At 42.6% G+C, this 26,149-nt stretch overlaps 2 protein-coding genes across 2 annotated transcripts in view; one reads left to right on the forward strand and one right to left on the reverse strand.

The window, feature by feature from the left end:
• Positions 1-5,032, forward strand: part of b4galt5 (UDP-Gal:betaGlcNAc beta 1,4- galactosyltransferase, polypeptide 5) — a 29,998-nt gene extending 24,966 nt beyond the window's left edge. Inside the window, exon 9 of the mRNA XM_020629533.3 lies at positions 565-5,032. Coding sequence (XP_020485189.2) covers positions 565-712 — 148 coding nt within the window. The 3' untranslated portion in view covers positions 713-5,032. The remainder of the gene's footprint in view (positions 1-564) is intronic.
• Positions 5,033-9,261: 4,229 nt separating this feature from the next.
• Positions 9,262-25,904, reverse strand: LOC109980904 (EMILIN-3). The gene is made up of 6 exons (XM_020629459.3): positions 25,074-25,904; positions 14,760-14,882; positions 13,438-13,760; positions 12,982-13,304; positions 12,510-12,860; positions 9,262-11,795 (listed from the first exon to the last, which is right to left on the reverse strand). Exons 1-6 carry the CDS (start codon positions 25,256-25,258, stop codon positions 10,671-10,673), a joined length of 2,430 nt encoding a protein of 809 aa, XP_020485115.2. The 5' UTR covers positions 25,259-25,904; the 3' UTR covers positions 9,262-10,670.
• Between the last annotated feature and the right edge of the window lie 245 nt (positions 25,905-26,149).

The following is a 26,149-nucleotide window of genomic DNA, read 5'->3' on the forward strand; positions in this document are numbered from 1 at the left end:
CACACACACACACACACACACACACACACACACACACACACACACACACACACACACACACACACACACACACACACACACACACACACACTCTATTTTCAGAAGTTGGTGGCTGATAATTGGAATGAGGCTAAAGCTCATGTGGTGTAAGCCAGTCACATGAAAAGCCACAAGAGTGACTTTGAGAGAATTTCAACTCTTTTAAAGACTTTGCATGTGATAGGCTTGTATGCTTCAAGGCTGAATTCCAATCATTCCCCCTCCTGGTTACTGAGAAAAGCCCAAAGAATAAATTATTCTTTGATTTCTTGACAGTAGGGGATACTAGACAGAAAGAAGTATGGAAAAGAAATATGCAACTGCGACTTTTTTTCAGACACTCTTCAATGTCAGCCAACTTTCTCGTGTAGTATCATCATGTAGGAAGTTGAAACCTGTTCCACTACATGTCTCTTTGTTTATTAAGTCTCAGGTGCCATTGTGCCATGTAACTTGTCTGACCTGAATATTAAACTTACTTCATTATTTCTTACTGCTAACTTTTTTTTTTTTTTTTCCTTGCAGGTATAGTCTACTACGCCACTCAAAGGAGAGACAGAAAGTGGATGGTCTTAACAACCTAAACTACTCCCCCCTAGTGTCCAGGAGGCCTCTTTACACCAACATCACAGTCAGCTTGAGCAGAAAGCTTGCACCCGTAGCTGACTACTGATGTAGGCACAGCTGGACTGCAAAAAACACCTGGGAATCAAAGTCCTCTGGGACATCAGCCATATCTCACCAGTTGCAGCACTGCTTAGGACTTTTAAGTTGATTGATAATTTGCTTCCTTTCTTTTGTTTGTATGCAAAAAAAAAAAAAAAGAAAAAAAGGAGACTCCAAAAAGTTTGTCGGATAAATCGTAAAACAAATTAAGGATAAATGCTGCACTCGCTTGTGCCACAGTCCATCACTCCTCTCATCTGGGCTTCTCTGGTCTGCAGTCTCCACCTGCCTTTTGCACCATTTTGGCCTTCAGCATCCATTCATTCATTCATTCATGTTCTTATCCAGTCAACGATTGGCGCAGCCCAACACTAGTGTGCTTGTTTGTTAAAATAAGCCATGATATACATGCACATTAGCACGCACGCACACATAAGGCTGGACTTGCATGTGCTGATATGGTCCCCGAGGCTTTGATTTTTGTTTTTTCTTTGCTCTTGCACTTCTTTTAGCAAAATGCAGTAAGCCTGTGAAAACATTTCGCACGTGCACATGACCACACACAGCAACTTTAATAGAATGGACTCTTGCAGCTGGTTCTGCAGTAGGTATGCCAAATCTACAGGTGAAGAGAGCGAGAGAAAAGTCTATGAAAAAGGAGTGCGTGTTTTCAGTTGTGTGTACTGTATGTGAAATCCTTTAGAGAATATTAACACCTTAATCATCTCTCATCAACTCTGTTTTAGTCCTGTGAACATACCATTTAGAGACTGTGATGTTCGTGTTTGCATAGTCGCATTTGACGTTCTGACTGCCTGCGAGTGGCTGTGTGTTGGAGAGCAATGCTCATCCTGTAAGCAATAAGCTGTAATATCCGACAGCAGAACTTAGACCTGACTTCCTCACTCCACAGATGCAATAGCGCGGGTGCTAGCATGCCCTTATCGGACTACTGAGAAGGAGTGACTGCGTATGCAAACTTCACACTCAACACACCTTTGCCTAAGCAAACATGCCACCCGTTTTGGAACCTGTGTGTGTGTGTGTGTTTCTGTGTGAGCATCTGTGTATACAAGTGAGGGAGAGCTATGCAAATGGCCTGTATGTATCCTGTTGTCAGCGCTAAGGTCTCCAGGGTGTCCTCCTGGAGACATTTACCCCTGAAACTGTGACAGACTGACTTGAGACCTCACTCTGTGTGCGGTGTGCGAGTAGAGCCAGGGAAAGAAAAGCATTGCTGTTTTTATTTTTAGATCCCACAATATTTACTCACCTTCATTTTTATGGGAGAGGAAGCGGAGGAAGAGAATACTTGATTGCCGTCACTGTCACTGGTGTTTACAGAAGCTTTTGCTTTGTTATTTTTCAGATTGTGTAGTGTTTGCAACATAGCTAGCCAGCCGCCCTCCACTGTGGGCGCTGGGAAAACTGTTTATCTCAAACAACCAATCTGTGGCTGCCTTTATTTTTTTAATGACTCTTCTTCTATATCTAGACTTCGATAGGGAAATCGCTGATCTGAATGCATATCTAACCAACACATCATACACCACTGATTAGCTTTGTTAGCTTATGGCCTGAACGTTCCCTTGTGTCAATCAGACTTTGGGGTGGTAAGGCCTAAGTAGATGTTTTGTTGGATGGCATGCAGCAAAACACCGTGCATTGACACAGACTGACAATACATGTGAAATTAGTCGAAAATTCCCTCTCCTGATTGTTGTGCTTGACAGTGTTGAATTTGAGTAAAAAAAAATATCCCAATACTGTAAACATAGTTCCTTTTAGAAAAAAAACAAATGTAGAGACACATTCTCCTCACTGTCTGTCCTTTGGTCATGCAGCTACTTTATTTCACACAGATCGCCTTGTATGCATTTCTTAACATGTATGTTTGGGGAGGATAACATGAGTGGTTGTGTGTTCCCACTATGAAATAAGAAGTACAGAGGCTGGACCTCGTTTTATTTATTTGATCTTTTATGGATTATTTTCTGCAATTGTTAAGTTTTTATTTTTCTTGCGGTTGATGTGATGATTACGTAGGAGACATACGACAGACTGTGTTGGACGCACTGAAACTTGTTAGTTATGTGTATTTATGTGGGATTGTGGGGTTCAGGTCTGTGTAAACGGGGGTGCGGTTCCGTTTCATTTAGACACAGACGATCTGGTTTGGATGAAGTGGAACAGGCCCCCCCCCCCCCCCCCGGTAACCTGGTGCGTGTTAACCTGCTGAACAGAGACACGTCAGAGGAGGCCATTTTGTGTGACAACCACAGGAAGAGCAAGACGCCTAATCAGAAAATGCTAGCAGTCCCTGTCTTTCACTGAGCACCTCCTTTTATACGAATTGATAATCAATGGTGCTGACCTTCCAGGGCTCCCGTAAAAGGGATTCTCTCTCTCTCTCACACTCTCACTCTCTCTCCTTATGTGCTCACAGGATTCGACACGTACACCATGAAGGCTAGTATTAGCAGGCAAAAAATTCCTCAAACTTAATGGCTCTTTCATGTCATTTCAACCTGCATATCAGCAATTTGTTTTTACTTCCATGGAAGGTTATGCCGGCTCCTTTCCATCCTGCATGGTGAAGCTGATTTGTGTATTTATTTTCCTGGTTCAACGTCACCAACAGGAGCACGTGTTTACCTTCTTAGCCAGGCCACTCAGGAGGTGCCCAGTGGAAGTCATGGACAGTAGCAGCGCATAGTGTTAAGTTTTCTTTTCCATGTGTGTTTGAGTGAAATGGCTTTAGAGGTCTGACTGTCCTCCATGAAGTTTGTTTTTTTGGTTTTTGTCCAGTTTTTTTTTTTACAGCACTGACAAGATTTATAGCAACCTGGTTGTGATCAACTCACAGGTCCGTTTCTAGGACTTGACACATACATGATACTTGTACTTTAGTATTTGTTTTTGTTACATTGCTTTAAATTAAAAGCTAGATGGACATAAAGGAAAGGTCAAATCAGGATTTCAGTAACCTCTCAACGCAACAAGAATGACGTAGATATCCTTAGAGTCCTGTTTCAGAGTCTATTCTCCGCAATATAGAAGAAGTAGCTCCATCAGCCAACACCGTTATAAAGAAAATTAGTTTTCGGTGGTCACAGGACAGCTTTGTCCACTAAATGATGAAAAATGGGGGAGAATCAGTCAGCGCTCTCTTGCTTTTTTATTGGAACAAAAAATAGATTGTTTTCTGTTACGCGCATGCTGACAATCTTGTTCCTGTTACATTTACTGTACATGGTCTCAACCCAGACCAAGACCACATCTGCTGCTCACCCAAGAGGCGTCATATCCCAATTATCTCACCCACTCTGATCCATTCTGTGCCAGTTTAAATGAAGGGACCAATCTTTGGCCACCTGACAGAACTGGCAGCCTTAAAGCTTCTTAATTTATTTCAGTGTTTTTTTCTTTTTTTCACTCACGTTTTTTTTTTTTTTTTTTTTATAAGCGAAAAATATTTAAATTGAAAAAGAAGTGCATATCAAGAAAATGATCATTGTAAATATTGTTGTGTGTAGTGTTTTAGAAGTTCTCTAAGGTCTTAAATCACTACAAAAGCTAGCATATAGAACAAGGCTTTTGGAGGGATTTGGCTGGAGGTTTTATCGGGTGCCATTTAAGTGCTAGTGAAGCTTACACAGCAACATCAATGGTTTTACATCACTGCTTCCCTGCACAGCCTTTTTTTAAACTCAAGATATCCTTATTCCATGAATTTTTAACTTCCTCTCTGAAACTCTGAGGAGCTCTGCTCTCCAGAAGCCTCCCTGCACCTTATATATTGTAGCCATTGAAGAGACGTATTACAGCAGACATAGATATCACCCTTCAGATGTTTGTTCAGTGTCCTTGTTTCAGACTGGGATGTCTCTTTGATAGTGTCAGCAGTGTGGGGTACGCGCAGGTTAGAGGGGAAGCTCTGCAGGATAGTGAGTGTCAGCCAAAAACACCATATGCTTACGACGCAACGAAACACAGGCACCCAAACCAGCCACACAATCCACTCTAAAATCTACACTGATTCATTTTTTTGTATGAAAGCTAACTACTAATAAAAAAATAAACAAAAAGAAAACCGATCGCTAAATTAAAAATATATCTTCTCTGATTGTAAGGAGAGAAATTCTCCTTGAATTGAAGCCATTTGAAGCCACTTGTCGAAACTTGATGTCAGCCTTATGTGAATCCGTTTGTGTATCGGCATATTATCTTTTGATTATTGAAATTTGTATGATGGAGATTTTTCTTTTATACCATCATTGTTATTGTCTAAGTACACCAATAAAATGAAACTTGTAAAGATACCGAAGTCCTTGGTCTGCTTTGGGTTTTTTGTCTGTGTGTGTGATTTCTGTTTTTTGGCCTCAGCTAAAGCATTTTCTCCCTGCGCAGTCACACTAGCTCTTTTTATAGATGTTCAGAATAATAATGTGGCTGTGCTGCCTGCCTCCTATGACTTCTGCATAGAGTGTTATCAGACATACATAGACATGCTTCCTGTAAGAAGACATTTAGTTCACACTTCATTACTCGTACAATATGCAGAGCATGATTTGGCAACAGTCAGAGAATGAACTGCCAATGAGAGGGCTCCACTGAAGGGGGGGGGGGGGTGGCGGTGCACTCTCACCCAAACAGACGACTCTTGTATTTGATCCACATGTCAATCCTGCTTCTTCAGGGAACATCCTCAAGTTTAGTTCAGTTCTTTAATAGTCCCACTTTCTATACTTGTCACTGTGCTATGTGTGTGTGTGTGTGTTCTTCATCAGAGTCTGAGACAAAGATGTCTCTTGTCCCAGCCTGTCACCCATAGAAGAAAAACAGAGATCAGAATGAGATGCTTTGACGAGAGGTCACTTAAGATTCATTGAATCGAAGCAGCTCCAGCCCTGTGGCATTTAGCACATTAACTGCACATCTCCTCTAGTTAACCGAAGTGACAGCTGATAATCGAATTATGCCGTCTGGAAAGAAAATGCTAAGTGGCAGCGACGGGTATATCTACATAGGAATTTAAATGCATTCCCCTGAATTTGTGCATCACGTTTCATACTGGGTTTTCCCTGCAAAAATATAAAATATGGCAAAAAAAATGCCTCCATCTATCTTCTCTTAAAATGCCTCCGCTTGTCCCCTGATGTATAACAGTGCTTGTGTGTGAGAGGCTTGGCAGAGGCACAGAGCCCGGATGGAGTAGCCACATCTTAATGGAGTCTGTGAAACACAAGGCTTTGGAATGCTAACACTAGTGTCACTTAGCTGTCAGACACACACAGAGGGCAGCTCTTAAGCTCTCAAGAGCCGTCTTGGCCTGTGTGTGCAACACACGCCGGCACACATACACATCCTTTATTAATTCAGCCACACGTTCCCTCTTGAGGGTTGTGTCTCTTGAAGGCTTTGGTGCCTTTCTATGCTGCTTGTGTGTCTCTGGTGATGCACTTCTCCCTGCAGTGTCATACAAACTGGAATCTCCATCGAGAAGTAGCTGAATAACTACATTTGTGGCTTTCAGTGGTGCAGAATGGCATCACACTCTTCATGTGCTCTTGCTCACATTTTTGCATATGTGTGTATAAGTGTGTGTGTGTGTGTGTGTGTGTGTGTGTGTGTGTGTACTACTGCACACCCGCTCAGAGACCCAAACAGAGAGATGTGCCCTTTAGCTTGCAACAATATTTAGCTTTCAGTGTAGCTTCTATATGATATATGTGCTGACATCATGCAGGAAGGGCCCATCCTCTCATATCTGCTTAAATCAGAGGTTTGACTGATAGAGCACAACAGCGCCTTATGGGGAACTGTGTGTGTGTGTGTACGTGTGTACGTGTGTGTGAGTGCATGCTGTCTCATGCATGTGCAGAAGGAGGAAGCAAAGGCAAAGCGGAACCACTGCTCCTATGCGTGTGTGGGTGTCACATGAATTTGTAATGTCGCTTAGTGTTACATCACCATTTGTCACGGTCTCAGGTTTAAGCATTACACAGCATTACGGCAACTAGCTTCTAGTTCCTTTTTGCTTCCATTATATCATCCCATCGTCTTCTGTGTCTTCTGCAGGTCACGGCTATAGGACAGTCCTTTGTGCTTTGCTGCCTCCCGAGGGACGGCAAAGCATCCAGCTGCTGTCGGGCCCTGGGGTTTAATGTAACACTTCTGCTGTTTGTGTTTTGGTGTGTGCTTGTGCATCTGAGCAGGCGTGTGCATTTTATACTGTTGTGACTCCTGCCTGCTTTCCTGTCAGGATGTAAGGGAAGAAGTCATGAGGGAACAGGGAAGGTTGTAAACACATCAGCTTCAGATTCTGGCACTCTTCATCCTCCTTGACATGACAGTGCTCTCTGTCATGATGCCCAACCTTTGTTCTCCCGCCTGCACTGCCCCTGTCACTTCCCTGTCTGTTACCCTGAGTATTTATTTTCAGCATCTCAGCTCGGCCACCTCCCCTACACTGACACTCATTGCTGTTTTCTACTAAAGATTTTTTTGTGAAATCCATTCAATTGTTCTCCTTTCCCATGCTCTTGAGTGTACCGTTTTATTTCAGCAATTCCATATTTGCCTTTGCCTTTGTCTGTGACCTCCACCCACTCCATCCGCTCCAAAATATTTATTTCATGTCTAGCCTCTGGTTTTCATTATGTTATGATTGCTTCATCCTGTTCTGGTTACCAAGAGATGTTGTGTTTAAAAACTATGTGCTGATGCTGTACAGGAGACCTGCTGACGGCGCTTCACTCGTGCAAAGTCAACTCGTTTTTACAGCTCATTTCACTCAGCTTCATTCATTATCATTGTGTCTCGCCTAACCCCTGACTCCACAAACATTGCTATATCCTCCTCACTTTCACCTAATGACCTCAACCTTATCATCTGACTGCCTCATGTGACCACAGTCTTGTGAGCGAGTGCATTTTGGAGCCTTAGAGACATGTACTCATGCTGGTTTAAGCTCATTTCTATCAAATAAGCTAAATGTTCTTCATTTATCAATTTGGTTAAGTCAGGGGTTTTCAACTAAAATGAATTTCCCTCACAGTACTGCTTACTCTCAGCAGTCACACCTCAGATTCCTGCAGCCAATATGCTGTGCAGCATATATTAATGATACACTTCTGGTCCCCATTACATGCTGACAGTCAGTTAATCAGTGAGAGATGTTGCTGTCTTAAAGTATGCGCTGAAATTCTGAAAAAAAAACCTGCAGACTGTGCAACCTGACCAAGTCATAATTCAAAATGTGTTTGCTCTACTCAATCTATGGTAGAAGATATCAAGACGAGTAATGTGATGCAGCTTTGTGGAGGAAGAAAAATCCTTTCAGAAGTGAAGCTAACACTTCTCATTTTTACTAAAGGGCCCGTTGTAGGTGATGCTGTCCAGCCGGGGTGGCTGTGGCTCAGTTGGTAGAGCTGGTTGTCTCTTAACTGGAAGGTCAAGGGTTCATTCCCCAGCTCCTGCAGCAACATGTCCAATGTGGGCAAGATACTCGACCCCAAATTGATCCTGCTGCTTCGTCAGTGGCATATGAATGTCTATGACTGGGATTCTTTTCTTATGATGGTCACTGTACATAGCAACCTCTGCCATCAGTGTGTGACATGAGGCGTAAAAGCGCTTTGAGTAGTCAAGAGAGTAGAAAAGTGCTATACAAGCTCAAGTCCATTAACTCCAAATTACTTACAAGGGCTGAGCTTTAACATTCCTCAAAAGTTTGTACTCTTTTGCAACTCTATTCAAACTCATTTATTCAATTGTATACACATTTTTAATGATTAGCTCACCCCATGGCCAGGAACAGCCAGGACAATAATAATAATAACAACGTCTGTTCAAAGATTACTGGAGTGAACGAGAGTGACCTGAGCATTTATGCGACTAAGAACTAATTGGGATTGAAATTAGCATATTTTATCAAACTGACAACATGTGGCCAGTAAGTTTTACCTGCAGCCTGAAGTCATCCTGCCTTAAAGGAGTCAGTTTAGCTTCATGCTAAATTTGGTGAACCAAAAAGTTTCTTTCATCAAGAATTTCAGCCTGCTGCTACATTCCCATCACACTTATGCTGTATTCACACTTACACAAAATTGAGCATTTTTCATCTGGACTTTTTCCTCCAGCCGCTTAGTAAAACGTCTGCATGAAGTGAGGGTGAGCTGATGTGTGAACGCAGCAGGATATTTTGGAAAATTCATCCCGGGCGAGTGGAAGAGGGAGAGAACATTGCTAATATTTGACCAGCAAGTGATTCATGTGATCATGATGCAGTTAAGCAGTGAGTACAGTATGTTATTCTTCTTTTCTCTAGTCCCTCAATTAAACAACCTTTATATGCGAGGGGATGAGTCGGCTGGGTGTCAGTTAAGTGTGAAAAACCCCATATTACGCCTTTAACGCTGCGAGCTATGTGTGAATAACAACTTTATAAAATTTCTAAGGTAGGCTGCTCTAAAATGTTCAAGATGTTATCTGGAGTGCATGTGAGAAAACAGCTTTAGTTACTGTAGGAGTCTTATGGTGGTAACAAAACCATGGTGTCTCAAAATGATTTATATACAGAAGGGTCACAAATAACACATTTGGTGCACTCAATGTATGACACAGAAAGAATGACTACATGAAAAAGGCAAACAGTAAACAGGATAGCAATGGTTGATGCACATGTGTATATAGGCTACACGGACCTACGCAGCCCTGTTTCTGCTCTTACAGCAGTCCTTTGTGACAAGGGTGGTCATAGGTTTGTCTCTTTATTGCAAGCAAAATGCGTTTGTTTTGGTTATTCATATTTTTATACATATATTTATAGTCAATTTGGCATGGTTGTAAAACGTGATAAATTATTTGATTGTTTTAACCTCAAACAGAACAGTTTCCTTTTGTTCTCACATTCATTGTGTGTATTTTTTGTCACACTGTAAATGGATTAAGGCCAGAGAGTTTTCATCGTCATTTAAAAAATAAAGAAATGCAAAGCACATGGCATCCAACATTAAACGATGACCTTAATAACATTGTAATAAACTCCATAATAACCCAACATCTAAACTGGGGGAAAAAAGAAATTCCCCCAGCAGAGATAAGTTATATGTAATCAAATTTTATGGAGTTTCCTTTTCAGAATAAACTCCCGAACGGCATTTTGAAAGATGGCCTACATTTCCAAATGAGTGCCTATAGGGCCCTTAAAAGACACCTCCACCTTGGAGTGTTTTGGTTCTGATTTCTAGTTATCCACCATTCCATATAATGTGCTGTCACTGTCCCCTGATGGAGACTTTGGGAATTACTCTGCAACCTGGAGCAAAGCAGCAGGAAATAAACACAGCTGTCAAAGCAGAAATACATATCATATTTAAACATGTTTAACACTGAAGTTTACAAAAATGTAAATAGCACCGAGATGACATACAGTATTTTTTTTGTTCTCAATAAAATCAGACAAGTGTCCACACAAAGGGATGTCAAGTGTGCTTGTCAGCAGAAACCCGTAGCAGCGCAATAGTCCCATATCATCCACTTTGTTTTGTTATCATTGCTCTAATACAAACAATCTAACATAGTAGCAATGCAGTCACTTCATATAAGTTAAAACAGGGTAAAATGTCAGAACATAACAATCATGATCAGAGAAAAAAAAAATGCCCTACAGGATAAAATCTTAAGGGGAAAATATTGCCCAGCTATACAACCATAGGTGTGTCTTTGTATTCTGTTTTTTTTTTTTTCTCTCCTCAATGAACTAAATACCCGGGACATCTGGAGGCACTGGGCTAGGGAGCTTATGGAAAATGAATTTCACCGGTTCAGTTAATTAGCATCTGTGCAGATGGGATTTGTAAGAGAGAGGAGAGAAGCAGGGGACGTCACATGAGCCTAATGAGAAGCACTTGTTAGTCTCTATTTAAAAAAAAATATCTGTAGCTCAGATGCTACTGGTCTCATTTTTGGTTGGCTGCTCCCTTGCCTGCGCAGTCTTTGACCTCTCCTTTCAGCTCGGCTAGCTGTTCTGTATGGGCAGCAAGGGTGCCATTCACCTCAGCAAGGTAGGAGTCTGAGTGTCTTTCAAGCTCCGCCCTGATCCTCTCCAGGTGCTCCGCCAGCTCCCCCAGGCTACTACACTGGCCCTCCACCTGGCTCACTCTGCTGTCAACGTCCTTCACCTCCTTCTGGACTTCTATTGCTGTGCTCTTGCAGCCCTGCAGCTCTCCAGATAGTCTTCTCCTTAAACCCACCAGCTCAACCTTTAGCTGGGCCAGCCGCCTCTCCCCAGCACCCAGGAGGGAGGTTTGGTGTCCAATCAGTTTGGTGATTCCGTGCACCTGGTTGACAAGCTGGTGCTCTCTCTGCTCCCAGGTAGAGTTAGCCTGGCCCACTTCACTCGCAATGAAGCTAATGGAGTCCTTGAGGCCCTTCAGGGTCCGGTTCACAGAGTTTATGTTAACCTTTAGCAGGGTGATCTCTCCCTGGACGGAGCCCTCTGCTTCCTCTCGAGCGACATGGAACAGCAGGTTGTTTAAGGTTTTGTTTAAGCCGGCCAGCTGTTTCGAATGAGTGTCCAATCTGTCAGTCATCTTCTTCTCCATTCCCTCGCAGTCCTCCTCATCTTCAGTGACACTGATGCACCCTGCCGACGGGGTGGAGGGTGAGCAGGAAGAGGTGCAGAGGAGCTCCAGATCTATTAACTGTTTCTGAATGCCACCAAGGTCTCCCTCCACTCTCCTCCTCACAGACTCGATCTCCGTCTCCAGCGCGGGGACCACCTGACCCTCCAAGAGAGCTGGAGCAGTGGCATTACTCAGCTCCTCCACTGCCACAAACACTCTCTCCTCCAGGGTCTTCAGCTTGTCCTCCAGCATGGTCTTGAAGCCATCCAGACCACCAGGGAGCCCAGCCACCCCATCAGCTCCCCCCTCTGTGACATTAAAGTGGCTCTCTATGTCCACCAGGCGAGTCTCCACATGTATGCTCTGGTCGGTGAGGGCTGCCTGGAGCTGTCTCTGAGATTCTGTGAGACCTTTCACTGACTCCTCCAGCAGCAGAACTCGAAGGGAAAGACTCTTCACCTGCAATAAACAATAAACATGTAAGTTTAATGGATTTTGGGTTTTATGTCCAGTCAAGCGCTAATTAATTGTAGAGATCTTTAGTCTTGTACATATTAGTCTTTGCTTTGGCCAATAAACCTGATTCTGATTCTTATTCTGAGAATATGCTTTCTTTTTAGCATAGACTTGAAAATACAGCAATAGAGTAGACAAATGTTTTTTCTGACATATCCGCCGCCAGCACCGAGGGGCCACGCGGCCTCGGGTGCGGGGATCTCAAACCGGTAATGATCCTTCCGCAGGTTCACCTACGCACGTTTGGCATTTTAGGAAACACACTCATGGGGCAGAAACATGGATGAGAAAATTGATTCCACTTTCATGTCAGTGCCATAAATATTGAGTTTCAGCTAGGTTTTTTTTTTTATTCCTAGGATTAGCTTAGTTTAGTTGATAGACTGGAAACAGTGGTAAACAGTTAGCATACAGGTTATGTACTGAATTTGATTAATTCTTTGAAGAATCAGAAAATTATTCTTGTAATTAAACTCACAACTGTCTAAGATGTCAATCTCGATTAGTTTAATCCTTCCGTCTATATTTAAGTTGTGACGTGAAGTTCTCGATCATTTTGCATCGCACAGTAACCTGAAGTAGGCTACATTCTCTTAAGGAATTTTGATAAATTAGGGGTTCACTGCAGATCATGTAACAATCCCATTCATGCCCTACCTCTCCACAACAGCTCTCAGTGAGAGTTAGGCCCTGGATCTTGGCCTGTAAAGAGCCCAACTCCTCCCTCAGGCCTGTCTCTTTTCCATCCAAAGACTGTTGCATATGCTCCTGGCCATCCATGTGCTCCCTGTGGCATTGCCTTTGCACCTCCCTGATCTTAGAGTCACAATGGTCCTTCAGTCCAGTCAAGCGACGCTCAAAGCCATCCAGGATTTCAGCCTGTACGCCAGCAATCTTAGCATCAACGATTTCACTTGTGTGAACGGTGGAGCTGGGTCCAGGGATAGGTCTGCCTCTTGCACTGTCCAACAGCTTTTTCAGCTGACCATCATGTCCCAGCACCATCCCCTAAAGTGACGATGAAGAGAAGAAGGAAGAAAAAAGGTAGCATTTAATTAAAGACAAGGCTTGATTGAGCAATACAGACACGGTATGAACATAACTTTGTACAAGCATTTTGGTCCAGTACCTGAATCTCCTCTAAGATGTGAGTTTTGGCTCGCAGCTCGTCCTTCACTTCTGTAACTCTTCCTACTAAGTCTCCTAAGCCGATAAACCTTTCCCCTCCTTCCAGTACATCAGGAGTGTCCGCTGGAATCACCCCATCTAATGTAGAGTCAGGCACTCGAGGACCATTGGGTATCAAGGACACCAGGATTTTGTTGGTGTCTTCTCGGAGAGATGTGCGTAGTCGCTCCTCGAGGCCAGCAACCACCCCATTGAGAGTGTCTAGCCCCTGGGTAAGGCGACGCAGATCGTCCTCCATGCGGTCCAAACGTTCTCCAGTCACTCCTGAAATCACAAATTTGTTCACTGTATTTTTGAGAACCAAACAGAAAGGAATCATGCTCACTCAGGTGCACAAAAACATGCAGTAGAGAAAGTCTTAATCTCCAAGGCTTTCAATCAATTTGTTTGTTCTTACCAAAGTTCGGTCTTCCATTCCCAGAAGGCAGTTGTCCTGTGGGTATTGGTCTTTGGTCAGGAACGCTGGGGAATGGTCTGCCAGGCTCCAGCTGGCCTCCCCCAGGTTTGTGGTCCACAGGGGGTTTGGGCCCATGGGGGAAGCCCTTTATTCCTGGGCGATGGGGCAAACCCTGGCCCTTGAAAGGTGGCATCATGACATCAGGCAGAGACGTGGGTCCATCATAACAGTTTTCTCCAGAGTAGCCTGGACAACACCTCCAGTCCAGCTCAGTCACTGTTTTATACCCTACCTTGTACTTTGGTTTATAGAACGTCCTGTACCTGAATGCAACATAAAATCAATGTTTACCATCTGAGGTTGTGTAATGTGAAGTGTGTCAGCAAGTGTAATGTAAGAAGTATCATCAGTAGTGCTGCATTTGTGTTTACAAATTAGGAGCACAGAGCCAGGGCAGAGGATAGGAGGATGGGAGGCGCTGAGCAGAGATAAAGGGATGAAGTTGTTTTTGATGGGATTACACATGGATTAGAGGGAGATTAGGAGATTAAGATAAATGTAACGTATAAATGTGGCATCAGAGGATTGAATCACAGTCAGCCCCAAAGTCAGTGTTATCTTGTTAAATTCCCTTTTGATTGTAAAACTCACTTTCTCTTTTTCTCTTTCTCTGACTAACACACAAAAACTCATTTAGTTGAAAAGAAAATCCCCTACTTCAATTCTGCCTGTGTAGGAGCTTTATAAAGCAAATTCACACGCTTTCACCTGTCGTAAAACAAGGTTAAGTACTACTTCAGACCTCAGTTTGTTACTTGACCAATAAAAGCAATACCTTTTTCTGTTACCGTTCTGTCCTTGTCACTTTTATCTTTTCACCCAGGTAAGTAGGCAGGTAGGAGACAAAAAGAGAATACTCAATGGGAGGAAGGTTTTTGCTTTTCGTACAGCCAGAGAGAGGACATGGTTCGCACAGTAGTAGTAGCCAAGGTGATTTGAAACTATGTGATGCTTTTTTATTAGAGCTGAATTAACACTGTTTTCCCCTAGTGTGGTTGGTCCTTAGAGGAGCCTTGACCATAAACACAGCTGTGCATGCAGCTGTGGAGCGCCTCTTCATAATATGGACAGCACCTGCTGTGAACACTAGAGGGCAGCATTGATATAGTCTGCCTGTTCCATATCTCGCATTAGCTGAGTTACAAACACATTTTAAAACTCTTAACCCAACTATTTCGAGTCAGATTAAACTGTCAACTGTTTTGTGGTAAAATGTAGTCTGGTTTATGAATTTTATTTTGTTATTTGTTTGAATAACTTACATAACAACAGGACACTTCTGACCCCAGATGCACTTAGTGGTGTACTCAGCCTTCACAAAAGTAGACACTCCGTCCTGCATGGTGCATGTGATGTTCTTCTGCACTACATAGGCACAGTGGTTTCTGTGGAAACAGAAGGATGACATTTAACAAGTGTAACAGTTAACAGGTTACACCAATGATTAATCAACATAACAAGACCAATCACGTTCAAGATGACAAAAGCCCTTAATTTGGACTGTTCAGACAGACTTGATGTTGTGTAGTGCACGGGTTCCCAATCTTTTTTCATTGGAGCCCCCCCCCCTACTTGTCCAAGAAACACTCTCTCAAAAACAATAAACTATCACTTTCAGCAAACAGGTCATAAAGCAACATTTAATCCTCCCCCTGATATTTCTGTTTGAAGCACTGCTGCGACTCCACCTTCAGCTGGGTGATGACATAATTTGTATCTGCCAAATATTTCCTTTAAATAAGATCTGATACAAAGATACTTAAATGTTTACTTGATTGATTATTCTGTCCTCTATCTGACGTGTATTTAAATTTAATTATTTTTTCTGTTTGACATTTCCCTGATTAATAACATTTACCAAAAATGTAATGGATTCCTCCGACTTAAGCGAGTTTGATGTCAGAGGATGTTTCCTGGGAATTTACTGGATGTGTTTTGTCATCCTTCAAATTTAAAACACATTCATTTATTCACAATAAAAACATGAACTTAAAATCATTAAAGACACAAGTTATATAACTGAGACTGGTTTCAATGTCCAGAGCCCCGCACATAATAACTCAACTTTTATAACTACTTTGAGCATTTGTTGCATCATGCTGGAGCTGGACCATCTCTCACTTCATGGCCAGTGCAGCTACAGCAACTGCTAAATGTTCCCCTGGCCCCTGTGCAACACAGGAAACGGTGATCTGCGCGCTCTAGGCTCACATGTGAAGCATTTCTTTCTTTCAGAAGGGAGCATTTAGCAACACATGTGGTACTTAATGTTGCACCACAGCTGTTTCGGGACAAATAGAAGTGTCTGAAGGAGCAGGGAGGGACACAAGGGCCGAGTAGAGTCAGCGTGCCAAGTTAACAGGTTCAGAGAGCTAACAGGCAGGATGGCCTGTCAGAGTCTGTGAGAAACCGCTGCTCTACTGCTGCTCTCTTTAAATCATTCACAGCTTTTATGTGTGTCTGTGTGTATGTGTGTCACCACTCTCCCAGTGTTGACATATGTTAAATAGCGGTGGAAGGAAAAGGCCAGGAGTCAGAATGACAGAGCTCCTTTCATACCAGCCTGACAACCTGCTGCCAGGTCAGGCGTTGTTAAGGAAATGATGGTTATGACCTGAAGTGATGTGGTAAACTGGGAACTTTTTTTAGCACTTTAAAACCCTAGCAATTTAGTAGTTGCTGCAGGAGGAGAAACAACCAAAAAAAAGGGAAAATTTGGCTGGAAGCATTGTTTTTTATGTCTCAGAAGTTGCTTGTATCAAATGAAAGGGGTGTTTCCTGATATTCTCTTTCAAAAAACCTCCAAAGTCACAATTTGACTCCTCCTCTTCTCGGTCTACTAAGGCTATTGCTACAATACTGTTGTTATGCTGTTTTTTTGTGTGTGTTTTTCTGCTCAGCTGAAGCTGGGGGCTCTTTTGGTAACACTTGTCACTCCCTCCACTCTCATCTTCTGCATACAGAACACACAGAGCCTTTGGCAACAAAATGAATTACACCCTTCCTTTTGTTTTAGCAGTACAAATCAATATTTTTTAAGATAACATTCACATGGAGATAATGATACAGATTGTTGGAGTAGACTGATAATCCTGTAATCCAGAGAATTTCAGCGCCCTAGTGATTGGATTATGTTCATTATCTTAAATACCTCTGAAGCAACCAATCCATCGAAGAATACTGAAGCTTGTTTTCAAATCTAACAACATTCTGTGACCTATTTTCAGAAATGCTTTAAATTGTATATGTATTTCAATATTTATTTATCTAATAAACAGAAAATCTGATATGAAAGAGGACTAACGACAGAGCCATGAACAAAAACAGTCCATCCTTAACCCTAACCGTCTTAAGACCGTCTTAGGCAACAAACTTAAGCATGCAAATTTGTATCAAAAAATAATACTGTGTTTTTTAAATATCTTCCCAAAGCCCACGGTATTTTAGAGCCCACAACCCTCACTTCTGGAATCACTACTCCAAAGTGTTTATTGGCTATAGCTCATAAATTCATTGTCTGCACAAAGGGTCTTTATCAGTTTATTTTTGTGTGTATGTGAGAGTTAGAAAAGCGTCTACAGGCATTCAAAGATCTGACAGCTGATGGAGAGCAGACTCGGTGCATGAGTGCGTCTGTGTATACAGTACAGTAAGAGGGAGACTCCTCTCACATTACACGCAGAGCTGATCAACGGGGTGAAAAGTGACCATGTTCGCCCATTTGTTTGTCAGGTGGACATCTGGGGGCGGGGGGGGCGGGCACTGACCTTCGGAGTCACACACAATGTCTGAGAAGTGCAGGAATCCAGATGCACACGGGCAGAAAAAAAAACAATCTCTAGGTTTCTGTTTCGGCCGTTCCCTCCCTGCTCCCCTCTTTGCCTGTTTGCACAGATCTGTCAATGTCATTTGGGTCTGTGAGTGATATTTTATCCTCAGTTTCGCACAGTCAGAAGAGGTTCTGGCTTTGAGAAAATCAAAGTGGAGCGCTGAGATAAATCCTGTCCCCCTGTGCCGCAGTGTCAGTCAGGGCAACTGCAGGTCACCTCCTCTGCTGTGTAAAAACAGATTTCCTAGGATGAATGTGGGTTTTTTTTGTTTTTTTTTTTACTTTTAGGATATGGATAGTGTGTGCAAGCTGCACATTTAATACACATGCAATGTAGCTTATGGCCATTTTATGTGGCATCCGCAGAGACCACACAGCTCCATTGCCAGAAATATGACTTCATGATGTGTAAATTATTGTATATGAGAGGAAAAGGTGCTTTCTGTAGTACTTGTAAATGTCTCAACCTCATCCAGCTGCCACATGTAAGAGACTACTTTGTTTTGTCTGCTTTGCTTGCCTTTTAAGTGTATTCAGCCTAAATGAGACATCATTAATCCTGACACTTTGGGAGGAAAAAAGATGAGAACTCTCGATCCTGTATGATCTAATAATCAGTAGAAAAAGGGGGTAGGAGGGAAGAACAAGATAGGGGACTCCTCAGAGCTATTTTCACACCCCCTACCTCGACCAATGTGGCATGAGGAGACTGCTTTTAGACAGTACTAATACTTCTGATGTTTGTTTTAGCACTCAGCTGAAAGATGGGGGCGGTTGGCCTTACAGGATAACCAAGTCAGTGCCAGAAGTCCCTCAGGTCAGGTCAACTTTATTTATGACTCACTCAAGGTACAACTTGGACAAAAAAAAAAACACACAACTGCAATATGAAATTATGGTGTCACATACAAAAAGACATCTGCATTATTGTCCAATGAGAGGCATCCTTATTCTCGGATTGATAAATTAAGGATAACAAAAAAAAAGTGTTTCAAACTCAGATTTGACGATGCCCACTGAGGGCAGGGGAACCCTTTCTCAGCCTTTGGGACAAACGTATCCTTTGGGACAGGAAAAAGCATCTGGTCAAAGAACCTAAAGGAGGTCAGTGGAAGACATCCCTGTATACATTATAAATCCTAAAGAGAATCTGAAGCCATGCTTGCATCTTAGGCTAAATGGGGGTCATCCCCGTGTTCCCTCATCACAATGTTCCTTCAAGTATTTTTCCCCAAATTGGGCACTATGTTCCCTCAGCCCTTTGTATCCTAAGAGCTACATTCCCCCAGCATTGGCCCTTCTAAAATTCAAATCACGTGTGTTCCCCCCAACCCTGATTGACGGACAGGGAACGTAGGGTTAGGAAACAAAGGGCTGAGGGAACATAGGCCAGAGGGACCGTAGGGCTGAGGGAGCATATGGTTAAGGGAACATGGGCTGAGGGAACATAGGGCAGAGGGAAGGTAGGGCTGAGGGAACATAGACACGCTCTGGCCAAATGCTAACAATGAACATGCTAGCTTATACACTGATGGGAAGTTTATCAGAGTCTCGTCCCGCTTGAGGTTTCTGCCGGATAAATTTAGTTTTGCTTGCCACTGTAGCCAGGTACTTGCTCACAGGTGGATTAATGTTGATTCTCTGTAAATATGAAATTGAAAGGAGTATAATCAAGACCTCCTCTAGTTTAAAAGTTGAATAACTGTTGATGGTATTTGGTGTCAAATTATTATTATTAATTGAAATCTCTACAACTGCTGATTTAGATAATTCTGACGATATTCAGCCTATTTCTGCCAACTTTTTGCATGTTACAAATGTTTCTGTTGTGTTGTAATGACCTTACAGGTCCAATCCCATCGTAAACAGCATGAAAACACCCAGGCAAATTAAAAAAAAACACGTCTCTAGATGATCCACACCCTCAGTAAACCACCCAGCCCAACTGACATAACACATATTTAAATCCATCAGTGTATTTAACTCATTGTATTTAACATTATCTCCCACGTCCATCTAAAGTATATATATGTATATATTTTGAATATGAATTTTTGTGCTTTTTATGCCTTTATTAGAGAGATGGGACCGTGGATAGATTCAAAATCAGGGAGAGAGAGAGTGGGGAATAATACGCGGCAAAGGAGCCACAGGTCGGACTCGAACCCAGGGCCACCTGCTTTGAGGCAATAGTCTCTGTACATGGGGCACGAAAACAAAGCACTAGGCTCCCGCGCCCCACTTCCATCAATATCTTCACAACCATCAGACAGGAAAGTCACTCTCTCTCCTAACAAACATCCTCGTTTAATCCCAAAACATTGTCTCCTTTCTGTCATTGTGGTGTCATTTTTTGACTGGTCACACTGTAAATATTTCCAGTATAGCATTACAGCTCCAAAATCGCTTCAAAGCCTCCCAGGAGGAAAGCGGAATTCCCTTCTCAGATTCTCATGTGGAGCGTTTTTCAGTAAATATTATTGCTGCTGGACCTCCACCATCTGCTGGACCCAAAACAACTCACCTTTCAATCTCCCATTTTCTCATAACCTGCCTCTTTTCCTTTTTTCCCTCCAAAATCTGCAAAGTGCATGCAATCTCTGTTTACTTATCTAAGCCTAGCAGCGCTGCATTTGCATCTATAGCCGATGCTTTGTTTTCTTTCCACTCTCTCTCTCTAATATGAAGCCCCTCCGTGTTGCCTCATCATGACCTTGACTTTTCCAGGCCCTCTAACCCGTCACTTTTGCCTCCATTGTTATGACACTGCGGCACTAAAGGGCTCACCCCCCTCATTACTAACCGCTCTCTCACCTGCAGGGTTCCTGACTGTTTGAACTCGGGCCACTGCTGGTGCCTCTGACAGATTTATGACCACAGCAGGCCAGATAGAGAGCCATGCAATCTTTATTAGGACCTTTAACAACCGTGTCTACGGGCTTGTAACTCTCTTCAGGGATCTTCTCTTTCCATATATGCTTTAATGAAACATATTTTCTAGCCAACTGGCAGGTCTTGAAGGAGTCCTCGTGCAGGGTTGATGGACGTTGCTCTTGTGGTTTCTGATTAGTGTTAAAGGAAAGATGTGACACTCCCAGCTCTGGGAGAAAAGGGATCACACTGACATTCATTCCCAGTGCTGGTTATTGTAACTTGAAGGCAGAATATTACTTTGGCATGCTAACATTTTGGCCATAAGTCTCCAAACCTCAACACACACAAAACAAACATGCACTCATGGAGACTGTTTTTATTATCTTATTTTCATTATGTTTCATTTGGAGATAAAAATGCACTTACAACATCAGTCACATGTTCTTTAAATAGAGTTTAAGTATTTTTCTCATACAGTCAGCGACTTAACCAACAGTAGTGAAAAAAAACCATCACTAACTTATCCTCAGGCATTTCCCAAAGCACATAATCTGCTTAGAGTGAGAATAGCTCTCTGTTTCCTCAAAATAATAAGAGATTGGAACAGAATTGTACACTTGTTGGGCCCGATGTGCTGAGTGCATGCATGGGAATTAAGCAACTGTAGCAATGTGCTGCACAGCAGGTGGATTCTAAAGAACCCAAAGCAACAAAGTTCAGAAGTACTAGTATATCTATATATAATGTAAGACACATTTTCAGTTAACAACAGGACCTGTGTAATATCTAGAGAGCTAAATGTTGACAAGGCACCTGTTCCATAAATAAGAAAACATCTACATGTAGTCTCAAATAAGAGTATTTAGTCATGTTGCCCACTCCAGTTGTTTAGACAAAGTCAGTAATTATTGCTGATCAATTTAGCTGATTATGAAAAAGATATTTTTTAATACTCCTCCATCAACACCATTTCCAATATGCTTTAGACCTTCGAGGTGAGTTTAGAGCTAAGAGATGTCTTATATGAAAGCAGACATGAAATGACTGAATGGTTCAGACTTTGCATGATTCTGACGATGTGTAGTACGTATTTGAGCCAATGTGTCCAAGAGAAATGCAGTGGAGTGCGGCAGAGGCTGTGACTTCTTGTGTACAATGCATTCTGGCAAAGTGCACAGCACCCAAGCAGGAGAGCTCTTTTAAATGTAGCACCCAGGGAGAAAGGATGTGCTTCAATTTGTTCTGAATTACATGAAACACAGAAAAAACTGCCGTTAAGTCATAAGTCCATCTCTGTCACCAGCACACCTCTGTCCATACTGTCCGTACATTTCATTCATACAGTTGTCCTTAAATAGCATAAATACTAAAAGCCAATTAGTGCAATGCGCACATTTTTACGTCTTGCAACCAGTAGAAAGGATGCAAGTAAAAAAAATGTCATTGATGAGCTAACAAGCACATTGGTCAATATTTTTAAAATGATCCTTTACAAATATAACATTGACAGTGAAGATAAAAAGTTGTTTGCCCAAAGTCACAAATCTTGATTAACCTTATTGTTTTTTTTTACTAGATTGAAGTCTCGTTTTCTGAGCATGTACCATAGACTGTATTTAATAACAAACTTTCATGTTGTGTTGAATTTGGTGGCCCAAGGGACAAAGCGGTACGTCCATTCGACTTTGCTGTTTTTTGTGAGTAGTATTCTTTAAGGAAGCTGATTCTGCTTTAACTGGCTAATGTCTATAACTGTGAAACTTGAAACTTCAAGCAAAAGCTCTTATTAAATAACTGTTTGGAAGTACTCATCTTTTAGCTAGTGCTCTCCTTTTCATTTGTAGGTCATGTAGTGGCATCAGGATAAATTAAGTCTTTCATAACCAGTTAAAGATTTTTTTTAGAGATTTAAAGGGTTAAAGAACCAAAACATTATTCCAGAGAAAGCCAAACGTTACATATATTTGTCCTCGTAAGAAGCTTGGGAATTTACTGCCCAGCCTCTGTGACCCTTGGCAGGAGACTGGCTCCATTCTTGTCCTCCACTGGACACTCAACACAAACTTACAACACCAACCCACAACCCCTGACCTCTACCAACTCACTGACCTCTCCACTTTGATCTCTGTCCAATACATCATGGAAAAGCCCTCGGATATGTCTCTAATCTGATCAGCGAAGACATGAGGCATCTGCAGGGACCCTAATTGATTTATTCACTAAGGGGTTGAGTGTTAGGCTGTGGGATTAAGTTTCACCTGTTGTTTTCTAGAGTGCTACATGCAATGCATGTGAATGCAATCTTCCTTTTTCTAAGTTGCCCTCAGAGATAAAGATGTAAAGATGTAACATTGTTATACTGGATCATACATCCTTTGGAATTAAATCGCCTTCTTACCAAAGCCTTTGACCTTAACACGGTGACCAGAAATTCTTGGCCAAACTATACGCTTACAAAGATTTACAGCCATGGCTCAGCACAACCTTCTGTGAAATGAAATTGTGACAGGTAGAGTATTATAACTGTCTAAGATGTCATAGTCAGTCGTAGGCTAAAGGCCAAGATATTTTCTCTCTGCAGCATGTGGTCGCACTGAGTGAAAGGAATGACTGTGAAATCAAATCGTTGACGCTGCTGCCAAAACACAGTTAATAATTCAACATGAAGAAAAAAAGTCTTGTGGTGCACCGACAGCTGAGAATTTTTTAAATATCTAAAAAAAACAAAAAAAACGTGATGTCCCTCTGCTTTGTCCATGTGAGTGTGTGGCCAATAAAAATAAAAAAGAGTTAGTATTTACAAGCTGTGAAAGCACATGGGTTGAATCCTTCACATAAACACACAAACATAGATGAAGACCCATCCATGCACGCGTCATGGCACGTGTGTTATTTTTAAGTCCCTATTTCCACTGTCCAGTAAGGCCACAACCACTGAGCTCATATATCTGTGGCGGTGGTCTGACACTGACACGTCCTGGGGGCCCGCTGGGTCCAAGGCAGGTCAGCTTTGCTTGTATAAACACTATAGTTGGACAGAGACACATGATTGGGGGAAACAAGCAGCTACCAGCAAGAGCAACTGTCACTGCTGATCACTTAGATCATAGAATAGAACGATCTGCTTAATCTATTAATCAGGCTGGATGTGTGTGGCATTAAATGGCCTGGATGGATGGAAATAAACCTCTTTGGCACCGCTGACGGACAGTAAGATGATGCCACTGTCATGTGCCACTAGGACATGAAGACAAGAACAGCAAAGAATCAGAGGGGAGGAAGTTGTTTCTATTTTTACGGTACCTTTCTACCACAAGGCAAAACAAAGTGTTGATTATAGAGCACATAACACAAGGCCCATTTTTGCAACAAAGTGGTGCAATGTGGGATTCAGTGATTGTTAACGACAACACGTTTACTGCAATGGTTTCTCAGGGAAAGCTCGGTAACTCCAACGTTGTTCATAGTTTGCTTGTTATGGTTATTTACCTCGATGAGCCTACATGCAATCTCTTGGCTATACTCAGTTTAGTTGGCCAGCTGAAGGGCTTGTGACCACTTTCAAAAATGACTTCTGGAGTGGTACAGTTAGCTGTTGATCAGTCAATATCAAATATTTAAAGAAAATGTGATGTGTGAGGGCTTATCCATTTAAGAACACATTTGATAGAGCAGGGTTGCATGACAAATGTTTAATAAAGAGTAATGAAAAACTTGTAGGAAAGTTGAAGGAAATCAAAGCGATAAATTCCCCACATTTTGTCATGTTTGGAAAAAAAATGTGTTGACTTGATCCTAGAAGACTTGTTGGGAAGGGTGCACATGTGATTAGAAATGTCAAGGGGAGGGATGGAGGACCGGTGCTGAAGAGACCGTTCCCTGGAGGAGAGGGTGTATGGCAGACTGAGCAGGGCCGGGCGATCAGCGGTGCACTGTGGCAGTTTGAGTGAAGCAGCAGGTAGCTGGGGAGCTGTCCAAAGACATAACAGCTCTCAGGGGAAGCCAAGCAAAAAGAGATGGGGAAAGGGAGGAAAAAAAGGAAACAGCCCTGCAGGCAAAAACACTGAGCCATCTCTTTCCCGGCAAAAAAAAAAAAAAAAAAAGATCTGCAAGCCTCTGTTTCATGTCACAGCTGCATGGATTAGAAAGAGAATGCATAGTTTATGACCATTATTTCTCTGTGATAATATGGTTTGACTGCCTTGACAATATCGGCCAAATTAGATAAAAATCTTGAAAATCCTTTCCCTCCTCTTTTGATACATGGAGAGTTTGGTAGAAAAAGAAAAGCTTCCAATAGCAATTTCAATGCAAAGCCACTTGAGACCTCTTTGTTATTTGTTTTACATCGATCAGAGATTAGCTGTACCACTCCCTTCTGGCAGCAGGTCCCCAGCTGTGCTGTCGGTCCTGCCACTAATTGAGCGCTCCTCCCAAACACACATAATATACAAACACACACACTTACTTCCAGCGCCTGTGAGAGATCAATTGTTGTCATCAACTCAACACCTCCCCTTGCAGCACCATAAAGACCATAATGACGGCTTTGTTTTCATAAAGCAGCATGTCATTGTTGCCCTATAGTGTTTATCCCCAGCTACAGATGGTTTTAGGTGTGAACCGCAGAAAAGAGCTGATGGTGAGTAAGACAGAAACAGAGAGTCAATTCAGGGATCTGTTACCGACCCCGATGCCCCTAACTCAAACCATATTTCTCTGCAACTTGCCGGTGACATGTGTTTCCCGGGGGAAATACAGTATGAGGTGGGTCCTGCTTGGAATGCTTTTTGGATCAATCCCCTGCAGGGTGGGAAGGGGGAATAAAACGTGCATTAGTGCCTGTGACAAGTCCAAAAATCAAAGCACTTACTTGTGACGGGTCATGGGTTTGTTGGGTAGATGGTGAGGGTTGAGTCCAGCCTTGTACAGGTTGTATCTGTTTCCATAGAAAGGGTGGACAGGCCCTCCATAGAAAGTTCCTTTACTGTCCACCACACAGAGCAACATTCCCAAGAGAAAGGTTAATGCAAAGAGTTGCCACAGCTTGGTCCTCATTTTTTCTTTCTTCTCTAATTCTTCAAAAGCTCAGTTAATTCCAGAGTCTTAAAAAGGCCACTTCTTTGGAGGAGAAAAGTCTCGAAAGCGGTAGTTGCAGGTTTCTCACAGTGTTGAGTCAAAGTTCCCCCAGCTCACGTGCAGTCTTGTCTTCCTCAGCGGGCCCTGAAGGAGACATGGAACCCAAACAGCTGTAGCATCAGCAGCATCTCGCCATGCACGCCTTCGGTTCGCACACTCACCACAGTCTGAGCACACAGGACAGAGCAGAGGGAGAACTAGTGAGTCTGAAGAGGGAGGGGAGAGGAAGAAGAGGGGGGCAAGGAAAACAACACAAAGGTGTGCAGGAGGAGGGGAAAGGCGAAAGGGGAGAAAGAAGGAGGGAAGAGTGTGTCTCTAGGAAAGTTTCAGCTCCATACACTCACACACACACACACATGCAAGAGTGTGTGTGAGACCTGCAGACTATATATGCTCGACCATCTGAGTCCTCTGCACTCTGCGTGAGAGGGTGTGTGTGCAAGCAGCAGCGTGCTGCTCTGCTGCCTCTGAAGGGGCAGGCAGACAGACGGCCTGGATTTGCATATCCCACCCCAACCCTACACAAGTGGGGGGAGTGAAGGCTAATATGGTTTGGTCCCTCTTTGCTTTTTAACCTATTTCTAAATCACAAAAAAATCAATAAACACATAAACCCTTTTTTTTAAATCAGAATTGAAGAACTAAAAATGATGCTATAGTACTTTCTGCTTTGCCTCAGTTTGTCGTCTACTCTCCTTGTCTTTCCTCTTACTCTCAACTCTCCAACCATCTTTCTCTCTCTAATCCCCCAACACTTTTATTTCTCTACCCTCTCTTTTTCTTCCTCCATCTGCTCCTGCAGCAGCTGTA

The sequence above is a fragment of the Labrus bergylta genome, chromosome 12, assembly GCF_963930695.1.
Source record: "Labrus bergylta chromosome 12, fLabBer1.1, whole genome shotgun sequence".
NCBI lineage: Eukaryota > Metazoa > Chordata > Actinopteri > Labriformes > Labridae > Labrus > Labrus bergylta.